We start from the raw sequence: 13486 nt of genomic DNA, 5'->3' as shown, positions 1-13486 counted from the left end.
TCGATTAAGTGAGGGAAGCCTTACAGAGTGACACAGAGAGGAGCAACCCACTCACTGCCAAAATGAAGGTGATCATAACACTTAAACATCTTGCTGCTAGGAAAACCTACAAGAAAATGCAGTTGTGCAGTAGTGATGACGTTGTGGGTCACAGAGAAAGCCACAGGAGGCTCACGATTATTCCTGAGCACCAAACCTTGTTTGTTTACAATGAGGTTCTTCAACGGGATCACATTTAGCTTATTTCAAAGGTTGAATTACTGTCTTACCCTATGTGTCGCTCCTCCAAATATATAGAAACAAACAAAATATTTATAGCAACTATAAATTAGTCATAAATGGCAGCTTTCACTGTCTTGTAGTATTTGAAATCAGGTTTTTTTTTTTTTATGTAGGAAGGACACTGGCCACGGGTAACAAAAATCTAATAAAAAAATGCCCACTGAAATGCCAGTCCCATAAAAGGGTCAAAGCAGTGGTCAAAAATTGATGAATAAATGTCTTGAACCCTCCCTCTTGAAGGAATTCAAGTCATAGGAAGGTGGAAATACAGAAGCAGGCAGGGAGTTCCAGAGTTTACCAGAGAAAGGGATGAATGATTGAGAATACTGGTTAATTCTTGCGTTAGAGAGGTGGACAGAATAGGGGTGAGAGAAAGAAGTCTTGTGCAGTGAGGCCACGAGAGGAGGGTAGGCATGCAGTTAGCAAGATCAGAAGAGCAGTTAGCATGAAAATAGCGTTAGAAGATAGCTAGATATGCAACATTGCAGCGGTGAGAGAGAGGCTGAAGACAGTCAGTTAGAGGAGAGGAGTTGACGGACGAAAAGCTGTTGATTCCACCCTGTCTTGAAGAGCAGTATGAGTGGAACCCCCCAGACATGTGAAGCATACTCCATACATGGACGGATAAGGCCCTTGTACAGAGTTAGCAGCTGGGGGGGGTGAGAAAAACTGGCGGAGACGTCTCAGAACGCCTAACTTCATAGAAGCTGTTTTAGCTCGAGATGAGATGTAAAGTTTCCAGTTCAGATTATAAGTAAAGGACAGACCGAGGATGTTCAGTGTAGAAGAGGGGGACAGTTGAGTGTCACTGAAGAAGAGGGGATAGTTGTCTGGAAGGTTGTGTCGAGTTGATAGATGGAGGAATTGAGTTTTTGAGGCAGTGAACAATACCAAGTTTGGTCTGCTCCAATCAGAAATTTTAGAAAGATCATAAGTCAAGTGTTCTGTGGCTTCCCTGCGTGAAATGTTTACCTCCTGAAAGGTTGGACGTCTATGAAAAGACGTGGAAAAGTGCAGGGTGGTATCATCATCATAGGAGTGGATAGGACAAGAAGTTTGGTTTAGATCATTAATGAATAATAAGAAGAGAGTGGGTGACAGGACAGAACCCTGAGGAACACCACTGTTAATAGATTTAGAAGAACAGTGACCGTCTACCACAGCAGCAATAGAACAGTCAGAAAGGAAACTTGAGATGAAGTTACAGAGAGGATAGAAGCCGTAGGAGGGTAGTTTGGAAATCAAAGCTTTGTGCCAGACTCTATCAAAAGCTTTTGATATGTCCAAGGCAACAGCAAAAGTTTCACCAAAATCTCTAAAAGACCTTGACGGAACCCATACTGGCGATCAGATAGAAGGTTGTGAGGTGATAGATGTTTAAGAATCTTCCTGTTGAGGATAGATTCAAAAACTTTTGATAGGCGGGAAATTAAAGCAATAGGACAGTAGTTTGAGGGATTAGAATGGTCACCCTTTTTAGGAACAGGCTGAATGTAGGCAAACTTCCAGCAAGAAGGAAAGGTAGATATTGACAGACAGAGTGAAAGAGTTTGACTAGGCAAGGTGCAAGCACGGAGGCACAGTTTCAGAGAGCAATAGGAGGGACCCCATCAGGTCCATAAGCCTTCCGAGGGTTTAGGCCAGCAAGGGCATGGAAAACATCATTGCGAAGAATTTTAATAGGTAGCATGAAGTAGTCAGAGGGTGGAGGAGAGGGAGGAACAAGCCCAGAATCGTCCAAGGTAGAATTTTTAGCAAAGGTTTGAGCGAAGAGTTCAGCTTTAGAAATAGATGTGATAGCAGTGGTGCCATCTGGCTAAAATAAAGGAGGGAAAGAAGAAGAAGAATCAAAAGTTACTGGAGATATTTTTGGCTAGATGCCAGAAGTCATGAAGGGAGTTAGATCTTGAAAGGTTTTGACACTTTCTGTTAATGAAGGAGTTTTTGGCTAATTGGAGAACAGACTTGGCATGGTTCCGGGCAGTAATATAAAGTGAATGAGATTTTGGTGATGGAATGCTTAAGTACCTTTTGTGGGCCACCTCCCTATCATGTATAGCACAAGAACAAGCTGTGTTAAACCAAGGTTTAGAAGGTTTAGGTTGAGAAAAAGAGTGAGGAATGTACGTCTCCATGCCAGACACTATCACCTCTGTTATGCGCTCAGCACACAAAGACGAGTCTCTGACACGGAAGCAGTAGTCATTCCAAGGAAAATCAGCAAAATACCTCCTCAGGTACCCCCAACTAACAGAGGCAAAACGCCAGAGGCACCTTCGCTTAGGGGGATCCTGAGGAGGGATTGGAGCGATAGGACAAGATACAGATATGAGATTGTGATCGGAGAAGCCCAACAGAGAAGAAAGGATGACAGCATAAGCAGAAGGATTAGAGGTCAGGAAAAGGTCAAGAATGTTGGGCGTATCTCCAAGACGGTCAGGAATATGAGTAGGGTGTTGCACCAATTGCTCTAGGTCATGGAGGATAGCAAAGTTTACCCACTTGCCTCTGGTTTTCATGTCTTTATCAATCCATTCCCTTTTTCTTAAGGCAAGCTTTATTTATGCAGCAGGTTGGCCCAAGATGTAGGTAATGGACTGATAACATGGATAAATATAGCAATGAAGACCAGATAAGACAAATGGATAGATTACAAAGACCAAATATAGAAAATATGAACTGGATTACTGGTGAGCTCCATTTTAACAAAAGTAACATGAAAATATCACAAGAAATACTACATAGTTTTTGGAAGGAAAAATTTAGCATATTCAAGAGAGATAAGAGAGGAGATCAGACTGCAAAAAGAAACCATGAACAAGGCAGCATGAGGGAGGTGCTGCTGCAAAGGTTAAACCTCCCAACCCTCAACCAAAACCAAAGCCAGAATCAGCAGTCCTTTGTAGCATTGACATAACTAACACTGTAATTATCACTGAGAAGGATATGCTGAATTTGGTCTGGCTTGACTTGGTTTAGTCAACATTTCACAGAAATCACCTTTTTTTTTTCTTTTTAATATTTTGCTGCCTTGCCAACTTATGTAGAATTCTGACTAATGGAATTTTTAGTGTATGTCTCCAACTCCAACTCAAAGTTTGACTAAAAGCAAATTAATCTAGTCTCCCCCCGCAAAAAAAAAAAAAAAAAACTCCGCAAATAATTTGCTTCAAGTCAACACCCACAGGAAAGCACACAAAAATTATTTCCTTCCATACAAGAACAAAAATGGCTTAGCTGTGCACCCAAGTAATTTTCACATGAACTGATTCTGTACTCATAGAGGAATCAGTCAAAGATACCATCACCAGCTCCAACTCAACTAAAAGTATCCAACTCCTCAACTCTGAATCTGACTCCTCACCCATGATGTAAATTATATTTTATAAATTTTCTCATTTTCTGATACTTTGATATTTATATTGTTTCACTAATATTTTTTTGAAAAATAGGCTTAAGGTTAACTTATCAGGTGACAGAAAGACAAAAATTTAAGTGATATGAGAAAACTTTAAAATGTGCACCAATCAGCTGCCATGCCAAAGGTGGCAAGAAACAGGGCATGGGATTTTTAGATCAACACAGACTATAGGTACTATAGTTCATATCAACACATACTAACACCACTCCTCTCCTAGAGTGAAACCAACAGAACACAAAATTACCACACTGGCAATTAACATACTGCATTTATTTTCTCTTTGTTTCTCTTCCCATGTGGTATTTCTGTGTAGTTATCTGTGTGGTTTTGTGAGGATTAACTTAAACAATGGAAGTTTAGGTGTCTATTGTAGTTTTTGCTATTATGTATATACCATCAAAGACACAATCAGCAGGGGTGTGATTAATACAATTTGTAGTTCAAAGAAACAATTCAAGCCTTCCAGCACAGCAGAAGAAGAATCCTCAGCAACCAGGAATAGAGAAGGTATATCAAGTATCAAGACTGAGTTATTTCCAGAAAAAAGGAATGGAGTTAATCTCATAAGCTAGGAACACCTCTGATGGCTTAAAAATGACATGTCTGGTATGTTATTAGACATGTTTCTTTTAAAAGAGAACTGTAAGTGTGAACAGTAAGTGGTGGTCTATTAGATGGCAAAATCTTCAGCAACTAATAAAACAAGTGGAATTCAATGAGCTGAAGTAACAGTAATCATTTAATACTGAATGCCATAAGAAGTATCCAAGGGTCTTCCTAGATCTCCCTTTAGTGGGGCTAACTGTTGCACATTATTCTCTTAGTCATATGACAATAAGGAACATTTAGGGACTAAATCTAACTGCATGTTTCACCTTCTAACCAGAGGGCTTTACCTCCCTGCTCCCCTGATTTAGTGGGTTAACTGACAGTCTATTGGCCATACAAGCCAAGCTAACTCCCATGCTCCTGTCTTGCCCAGGTAAAAACTAAAGGCATTTCAGAACTTAGGCAAATTAAATTTTATAGCTTCCCAATGAAGATCATGCTGACTAAGCAAAGGGGACCACTTCCATTACACCCGCAGAAAGACTTGACAAATGTGGCATATGACGTGAAATGTGGAAAAACAGATGTGATCTGGTGCAGTGCCTCATAACCTAGGGTATCAGCACCACCCAGGGATGCTGAAATAAATTTCAAGGAATGCTGGAAAATGCAGCAAATATTGCAGTACAGTGTTCTTTGCAAGGGATACTACCAAAGTATCGAAGGAATATGTTTTGGCAAGAATGTATTTTTACCATTTGATAAACATAAATTTCATTTTCGACTGGATTAATGCAATTGTAATTAATGTAACCAGAATGTTAGGCAGAGTTATGGGAACTGGAATGCCTACACAGACCTGGCAGCAGGGGTGCTGAGATAGGAAAAGGTTAAGAAATACTCCTCTAGTGGATACTGGTGATTGATTGCCTGAATCAGTAGCAGATGGTATTGGTCAGAAAATATAGATGCAGTGACCTCTGGCATGATCCATAAATCCCTCACAGCAACAGAAGATAATTTGTTTACATCAACAGAACACTGTTTACATCAGTGTACAGTTGAGGCAAGACAGAAATCCAATTAAATCTTAAAAATTCATTACTGACATTACTACTGATTTGGGTTCCATTGCCATTCAACTCAATACACACATACCACTTATGATGATGATTCTGAAGTTGTAGATCACATAATTTGGAGCATTTCTAATGGTTAAACCATGTGGTGCAAATAATAAACAACTCTCAAACAAAATTTCAAAATTTCTCAATTTTATCTCAACTGTGTCTTTTTCATTCAGCCAATGAGAACTGTCATTTTAATGATGTATTACATCAATGAACATCATTTACTTCCGGCCAATATGTCAATTATTTTCAGCCAATCATTACATGTATACGTGGCAGCTGCAGCAGTCAGCTGGCTAACCACAAGGGTACTTGAGTGTCATAATGACAGCCAAGTACCAGGATTTCATTGTGCAGTTCCATAAGCAAGATGACTGAACAATCAGTGGCTCCAGTACCATTAAGGATGAGGAAGGGGTCAACCAACCAGACCCTAGACCTTCCATTTCCTATTAAGGTAAACATTTAGGTCAGGTTAGGTTAGTGTTCTTAAGGGAGGCAACAGAGGGGTACCTCCCGGGCATATGGTACGTCTTACTGGTTTGAAATCTTAGCAAGTTGTTTGTTGGTGTAGATGTACGATATTCTGTGAATTTCATGAAATTTGGGTGAATGTGCCGGTAGGACTCAAACAAAGCATAAAATATTTTGTTTTTCACAAACCTTATTTTTAAGTAAATCGTTTTCAGAAAATACCCCAGAAATCTTGTTAATATGTTTACTTACATTTAGTATTCAAGGAATCTTTTTTTATTTCATCTTAAAAAAAAAAAAGTATTTTTCCACTTTTTTCCAGTATATGAAAAAAAATTAATAAAAAATAAATTAATAAATTAATATATATATATATATATATATATATATATATATATATATATATATATATATATATATATATATATATATATATATATATGAACAAAAAAAAAAAAAAAAAAAAAAAAAAAAAAAAAAAAAAAAAAAAAAAAAGCCCTTTATTATAGTTCTCCTTGATACCTTACAATAGACTGTCAGACTTTTTTGTTGATTTCTTGAAAAATATTGAAGTGCAAGAAGCACCTTTTTGAGATAATGGCTCCAAAAGATTTTTCTTTTTCTGTTTCATCTGCGTCTTGACATTCACATTTATTTGATTAGCATGAAATCTACACATATGATTGTTTATACCTTGTTTATTTACTGAAGGACAAGGCACCTAGTCCCCCTTTATAACAAAAGTATTAATCAGTCAGAGGCAAGGGTGTCACCAATGCCAGACCTTGTTAAAGTCAATGTTCCTGTATGACTGTACTGGGCTCTTCTTTCTCTCAAGCAGGATTTGTGACTCGGTGGGCAGCAACTTGACTCACAAGGGGAGAACCTTTTATGCTGCTTTCTAGCGTGTTTTCTGAGTCAGCTGCTCCATAAACCTTCTTGATGTTGGTAAGCCTCTTCATGGTCACCTTGCACTTGTACGTCATTTGTAAAAGATGTTTTTGGTGGAAGTGCAGAGAAAAAATCTTAACACCCTCCCTATCAACATCTAGGTGAGGACTGAGGTCCTGCCATGCATGCCCAGTCCAGCAGACTGTCAGCTGGCTCAAATGGAAAGAGGAATGACAGATGACAAAATCTATGGGGGTAAAAACATTTCTAATGCCAATTCTATGTGTGTACAAGCTCTGCGTCATACTATGCTTGTTAGCGTGCATGTCTGGCATTTATGTTGCAACAGCATGGGACATTTAAATCTCTTAAACTCTTAAAAGGATCCTGTTAAAAAAGAAAAAAAAAAAAAAAAAAAAAAAAAAAAAAGTCAAAAGTCCTCCCAGTCACCCCTGTTAAGGGTGGGTCCCCAGTTAGGTTAGATTTGGTCAGTGTCCTTAAAGAGGGGATGTCCAGGAGGGACAAAGCCCCCCCTGGTTAGGTTAGGCTAGGAATTTTCCGTTTTCAAAACACGGCGTCTCATCCATACTTTTTTCCATGAATGTCCAAATCTGACATAAATTGGCTTCCCTGACCATAGAACACCACTTTCCCACCAGACCCCCAGACTGGTAGAGATAGAGAAAAAGAAGAAAGGATGTACTGTTAAACTGCAGTTTTACCTGATTCTGCAATGAGTGATAAAAATATACAAAATACTCTAAATAGTGAGATGTAGACAGGTCTGCCATAACTAAGTGTTGTAAGCAACTGCTACAATGTCAAAAACACAATAAGGCTAAGAAACCTAGCTAGGAAGTGAAAGATATCTGCAGTAATTTGAACAATAAGTGGCTCTATTTATACATCATTCTTGCCCTTACATCTATCATATAACAACCTGACCTAAACCAAACTTGAAACCAAAGTTAAATCTTATAAGATCAAACCCAAACCAAACCTTACTTGACCTAACCTACTTGAGCTAAAGTGAGCCCATATCTCTTCAATGGCAACTAAATTTGAACGCCTACAAAGGTGAGACGGCCTTGAAACGTTTATAAGTTCCCTAAAAACGACATTTCTGCAGCATGACAAATCCGTCCCTTGGCAAAGACTGCTCCGCGACACGCCCACCACCCAGGCCACCACGCCCACGCCCACCCCTCGGCCTCCACCACTCCCTTCCGCTACCCCAAACAAATCTTTACCTGACGTGGTCGCGGACATGTTTAGCGAGGGAGGCCTGGTGTTCTGGCCCGCCTGCTGCTGCTGCTGCTGCTGCTCGGCCATCACGCCCCACACACAACACACAACAAAGCTCTCTCACTTCCCCAAGCGTGTTCCCATTTCCTCCGTCTTCCTGCACGAGAGCACCACCGATAACACTAACAATAAACAGGGCGGCGGGTCATCCTCCTCCTCCTCGGTTGTCAATAGCCAGTCACATGCGGCTGGCGGGAGAACGTCACCCACACTCTGATTGGTCGGTATCTCCTGCCAGCCCTCCTGTGATTGGCCAGCTAACCTTGTCCTGCCAGCGGTGCGTTCCTTCCTTCAACGTTACAAAACCTGCGCCCCAGACCAACCCGCTGATTGGTCGTGACGTCACGTGTCTCCCCCATCTCGAGGTTAACACTGGTGGGAGAAGAGACATTCAGGCAGAGTTCATATAAATCAACAAACTTAGAAGAACAGATATGCATTCTGTGGATAAGTTTATAAGGATTTTATAATAAGTCCGAACTTACAATTTTTTTTTTCAAGAATATTTCAATATACTTTACGGTAACTTTGCATTCATACTCATTATATTAGCCATCTCTCTAAATCTGAAACTTCATAATTTCAGCCTATAAAATTCATCAGTGGTGACACACCTGCAGCATCCACAACAAGAAACACTGCAAACATTTGGGAAACATTTGAGGAAAAGTTTCCAGTCCAGACCATCTATCCACTCATCCATCCATCTGTCCATTCATCCATCCATCTATCCACTCATCAATCCATCCATCACTCACCCATCCATTCATCTATCAATTCATCTATCCATCTATCTATTCACTCATCCATCCATCTAATTAACTACTCCTCTATCCGTTCATCTATCGAATCATCCATCTATCCATCTGTCCACTCATCCATCCCTCTATCTATCCACTCATTCATCTATCCACTCACCCATCCATCCATCTACCCACTCATCCACCCATCCATCTATCCACTCATCCATCCTTCCATCCCCATCATTCATCTATCTATCCATTAATGACAACTGTTTCTCAAATCTTTACAAACATTTGGAAACACCAGAAAAAGAATTTGGAAGTGTTACTGACAAGTACTGTTTCTTGGTGTGGACAGGCCTTTACATTCAGTTTTTATCCACACAATTCTTGAACCTTTCCAGCTCAAACATTTCAGTGCTATCTGACATCAGAAATGGTCACCCTGTACTGCACTCTCAGGTTTCGACCTAGCCTTACCTCACCCTTGTATTTTTAAAAGCACTAGACTTACAAGAACTATATATATATATATATATATATATATATATATATATATATATATATATATATATATATATATATATATATATATATATATATATATATATATATATAAAAAAAAACAGAGATGATTGGTCAGGTTTTCGTTATTACTATAGAAATGTGAGAATGGTTTGAAAACTCCAGATTGGTTTGGATCCCTGCATCAAGGGACCATGGTGCCAGTGGGAGAATTAGGCGCAAGGAAACTGAACTAGATCAGTCAGGAAAGATGTAAATGTATTTTAATGACTAATGTAATGAGCAAATAAAAAAAATAAATAAAGTACAATAAAAAAAAACACATATAAGAAAAGAAGTACATAATCAACATACCTCAATCTTACTTTTTGACCAAATAGATAAGATGATGACAGATGTAAAGCATCCATTGAAAAGTTGTTACCAGTGCTTTTCTCGGACCAGGCACTCCCTGGGCATTTTAGAAACGTTCAAGAATCTCTTTAATCCTAAAGACTATGACTTTTGCACCACTTGGCATTTCAGCCTATCAGACTTGCAATTAGGCAAAGTACAGTTATATTTGCAGATGTGCAACATGCATGTTAATGTGTATTGCATAAGTATTTTATATTTTACCTTATCTTTGACCTCTATGCTGGAATGAATTTCATATTGCATCAAGTATCCAATGTGACAATAAAGCTGTCTTACCTTATGCTACCAATACATAAAGTTTATTTCAGGAACCTGGATCCTGTCTTTCCTTTCATACCCTTCCCTCAGTTTCTTGTGTGATCAATGGGGATTCAAGTGTCAAGTAAGTATCCCTCATTAACACTTTTTTTTTATACTTACTATCCTTTCTTTCATCAAAGACCCCTAATTTCTAAGCATTTATCCCAATTGCACAAGTCTGTCATTTCACTTTCCCCCGGCCAATATTAACCACATGATCATCAAAAAGAAAGAAATGCTTGTGCCCAAACTTTGATGTCAAGCATGTATAAAGTTATTAGTAAAATTCAAAATTTATTTAATATAAAATAACTATAAATAAGTACAGTACAATACAGAGCTTCACTAACACAACCATTTTACTGTCAAAACAACTTAAGATCTTTCATCAGTAAATAGATCAGAGGTGATTAACCATACCTGGTTCCATATACAACCTTGGAAGTGGTCCTGTATTTAGCATTTTTCCTTTACAAAAAATATGATTAAAATAACTTTCAATAAATATTCTTATACACCTTTTGGTCCATCACATATTGCAACATTATAATACAATGGGGTTGTCCATCTTGTTCATATCAGCATTCCAAAACTAAAGACCAAATTTATAGCAACACATCCACCTCATTACCTGAAAATATTTTCATAGAAAATAAAATTCTCTCTCTCTCTCTCTCTCTCTCTCTCTGTCAGTTTATATATATATATATATATATATATATATATATATATATATATATATATATATATATATATATATATATATATATATATATATATATAGTTGTAGCTGTCTGTAGTCTTGGTTTCAGGGCAAACATGTTTCTTTAATCTGAATGTAAGTTTGACTTATTATGTATCATCCTTCACTGATAATGCAATTTGTTCATCTAGTGATGTGATTCTCAAGTATAATTAATGAAATATTCATCCAAAACAAAGAACACCCAGTATATTGTAAGTAGAGCAGCATATACTTATTTAAAAAGAGACAGAAACAAGATATGATTAATCTTAAATGGCCACTGATGATCAGACATCAGCCAGGTAAAAACTATTCTTGTATTCTTGAGTTAGTTCATACATTCCTAATTCGGCTTCCCTGCCTTATGTATTTCTTCAGTGACATGACATGTTTCATAACATTTGAAAATAAATTTGTACTTTCCTGGCTGCTTTCATGCATTGAGAGTTCTCCCTGCTTTTTTTTTCAATTATCTGGTGTGATCTTATGTACACATATATGATGTATATAATATCAGTGGTAGCTAAACACAACTTGGCCACACATTTCATGGCTGGCCCTGAGAAATACTGGTGCCACATACCCTGCACATCACTGAGGAAGGCAGAGCATGGAGACCAGGAGTCCCAAATGAGTACTGCCTTCAGTCCTCTATGGAGTGTCAGTCTAGTGTAGATATGCAGATAGACTGATCCACACAATGTTATAAAATTCATCATGATATCTTTTAGTATTACTACATATATGTATTGGCAACTTAAAATATTGTGCTCCCTGGGATTGTGGATGTGAACCATGCTCTACATGACTGCCTTTGTGTTGAAAACACATTTCAGTGTGTGTCCTCCACTGCTGAAGAACACGTTCAAACACATCTGGATTTATGCTTGTAATGGCGTTTGTGATACCATATGTATGGAAACTTATGGGACACCCTGTGTATATATATATATATATATATATATATATATATATATATATATGTATATATATATATATATACATATATTATATAATAAAAGTAAGTAAAAAATAAATAAAGTAGAAAAGGAAAAATGAATAAAAAATAAATAAAATAAATGAATTTTAAAAATCTAGTCATGTATAGATCACCATCCTGTGGAAAGGTAGTTCTGGCTTGACCACACATTCCATGGCTAGCGTGGAGGAATGCTGCCACCACAGTGTCAAGAAAGTCAACTATAAGGGTCAGGGTGCCGTCCCTTCTATAATCTCATTCTTATAAGACAACCTATGATATCTTGTCTTGGCTATCCCCTATAAGGGATATCTCAGCGTGGCATATAGATAGATAGATGTACAGTGTACTAAAATGTCTCAACAAAATTTACTTCCTTAAAATTTAAAAATAACTCCCCAAACTCTAAACTAGCAAGTCAGTTACAGGGAAAATTTCTTAATTTAAATTTGCAAACAGTGTATGCATCACACTAGTGCAAGAAAAGATTCTAGTGAAGATGAACAAATACATTAATAAGTGCATTCTCTATATGACTTTTATCAATGCAAACTACCATATGGAATGAAAGCTGATAAAATGAGGCTGAATGCTTTCTTTGGCAAAAAAAATCAACAAGCAACAATGTTGATACTAATATCACTAATTTACTCAGTGTGTTGCAACAAAGAAAATATATTTGTTTCACTGAGTATCATCAACCTCCTGCATCTGCTGAACTGCTGGCTGAACAAACTCCTTCAGCTCTTGATAGGCTCGCTCCAAGTCATCATTAACAATAACTTTGTCAAAATTACTTTCCTGCTCCCCATATGCCATTTCCTTCTCGGCCGTGTCAAGGCGCCTCTTGAGACTCTCTTCTGTCTCAGTGCCTCTTGCAAGAAGTCTCTCTCGCAGGTGCTGAAGAATAATTCACTTGAAATACAGGTTCAGATACTTTCTATTTTAACATCAATATTTATAAACGTTGCAATTATGCTAATGCCAAATGATTAACTTCATTTTATGGCCCTATCATGATAGTAAACAAATAATGAACAAATAAACAAGTGAGCTCACGTTTACTGCTGATGAATTTTCACCCAACAGATAAACTAATCTAACATGAAACATCAAATGCTTCCCTAAGAGAAGAATATGTTCCTGGATGAGATAAATTTGTGCAACATGTTCATGATGAGACCTTCACTTCTATAATGAAGCAAGCACCATGAATGGGGTAAATAAGGTTATAAGTAATGTGCCATTTTATCATTATAAGCATCCAAGATCAGAAAACCTACACTTAAGAAGAAAGTATACATCTAGTTATATTAATAGGTACCACTATATTATTAGCAATGTGCACAATAAGGAAACCCCAAACTCAATTTTTCTTAATTTCTTTACTTCCTCTGTTGTGTTTTGTCACCACTGATTAGTGCAACACTATGATAAATATTCTTACCATTACATATACTTTATGCTGAATGTCTTTAGAATGCTGTTCCTGTATAACAGAGACTGATATATATATATATATATATATATATATATATATATATATATATATATATATATACACACATTTCTTTTTCCAAGTATATTCCTACACTTGATTAGGTAAGATAAAAAAAAAAAAAAAAAAAAAAAAAATTAACAGGGCAGCTGGTGCAACATCTTGCACTCTTGTATTTAATGCATGTAAAACATGGACAACAAGTAACTTTATTATACAAAATAAAA

The 13486-nt window shown here is 37.3% G+C and overlaps 2 protein-coding genes across 10 annotated transcripts in view; both read right to left on the bottom strand.

The window, feature by feature from the left end:
- LOC135104382 (dual specificity mitogen-activated protein kinase kinase 4-like) overlaps positions 1-8380 on the bottom strand; it is a 40770-nt gene extending 32390 nt beyond the window's left edge. The window contains 1 exon segment of the mRNA XM_064011761.1: positions 7998-8380. Coding sequence (XP_063867831.1) covers positions 7998-8079 — 82 coding nt within the window. The 5' untranslated portion in view covers positions 8080-8380.
- A 1931-nt stretch (positions 8381-10311) lies between these two features.
- The window catches only part of LOC135104381 (uncharacterized), a 13820-nt gene continuing 10645 nt past the window's right edge, over positions 10312-13486 (bottom strand). For all 9 annotated transcript variants that reach the window (XM_064011751.1, XM_064011753.1, XM_064011752.1 and 6 more), the window contains one exon: positions 10312-12661. In XM_064011751.1, the coding sequence (XP_063867821.1) occupies positions 12446-12661 (216 nt within the window). In that variant the 3' untranslated portion in view covers positions 10312-12445. The remainder of the gene's footprint in view (positions 12662-13486) is intronic.

Source organism: Scylla paramamosain, chromosome 10 (genome assembly GCF_035594125.1).
Source record: "Scylla paramamosain isolate STU-SP2022 chromosome 10, ASM3559412v1, whole genome shotgun sequence".
Classification (NCBI taxonomy): Eukaryota; Metazoa; Arthropoda; class Malacostraca; order Decapoda; family Portunidae; genus Scylla; species Scylla paramamosain.
The sequence above is the reverse complement of the archived record's forward strand: the minus strand, read 5'-3'. Positions and strand labels throughout refer to the sequence as shown.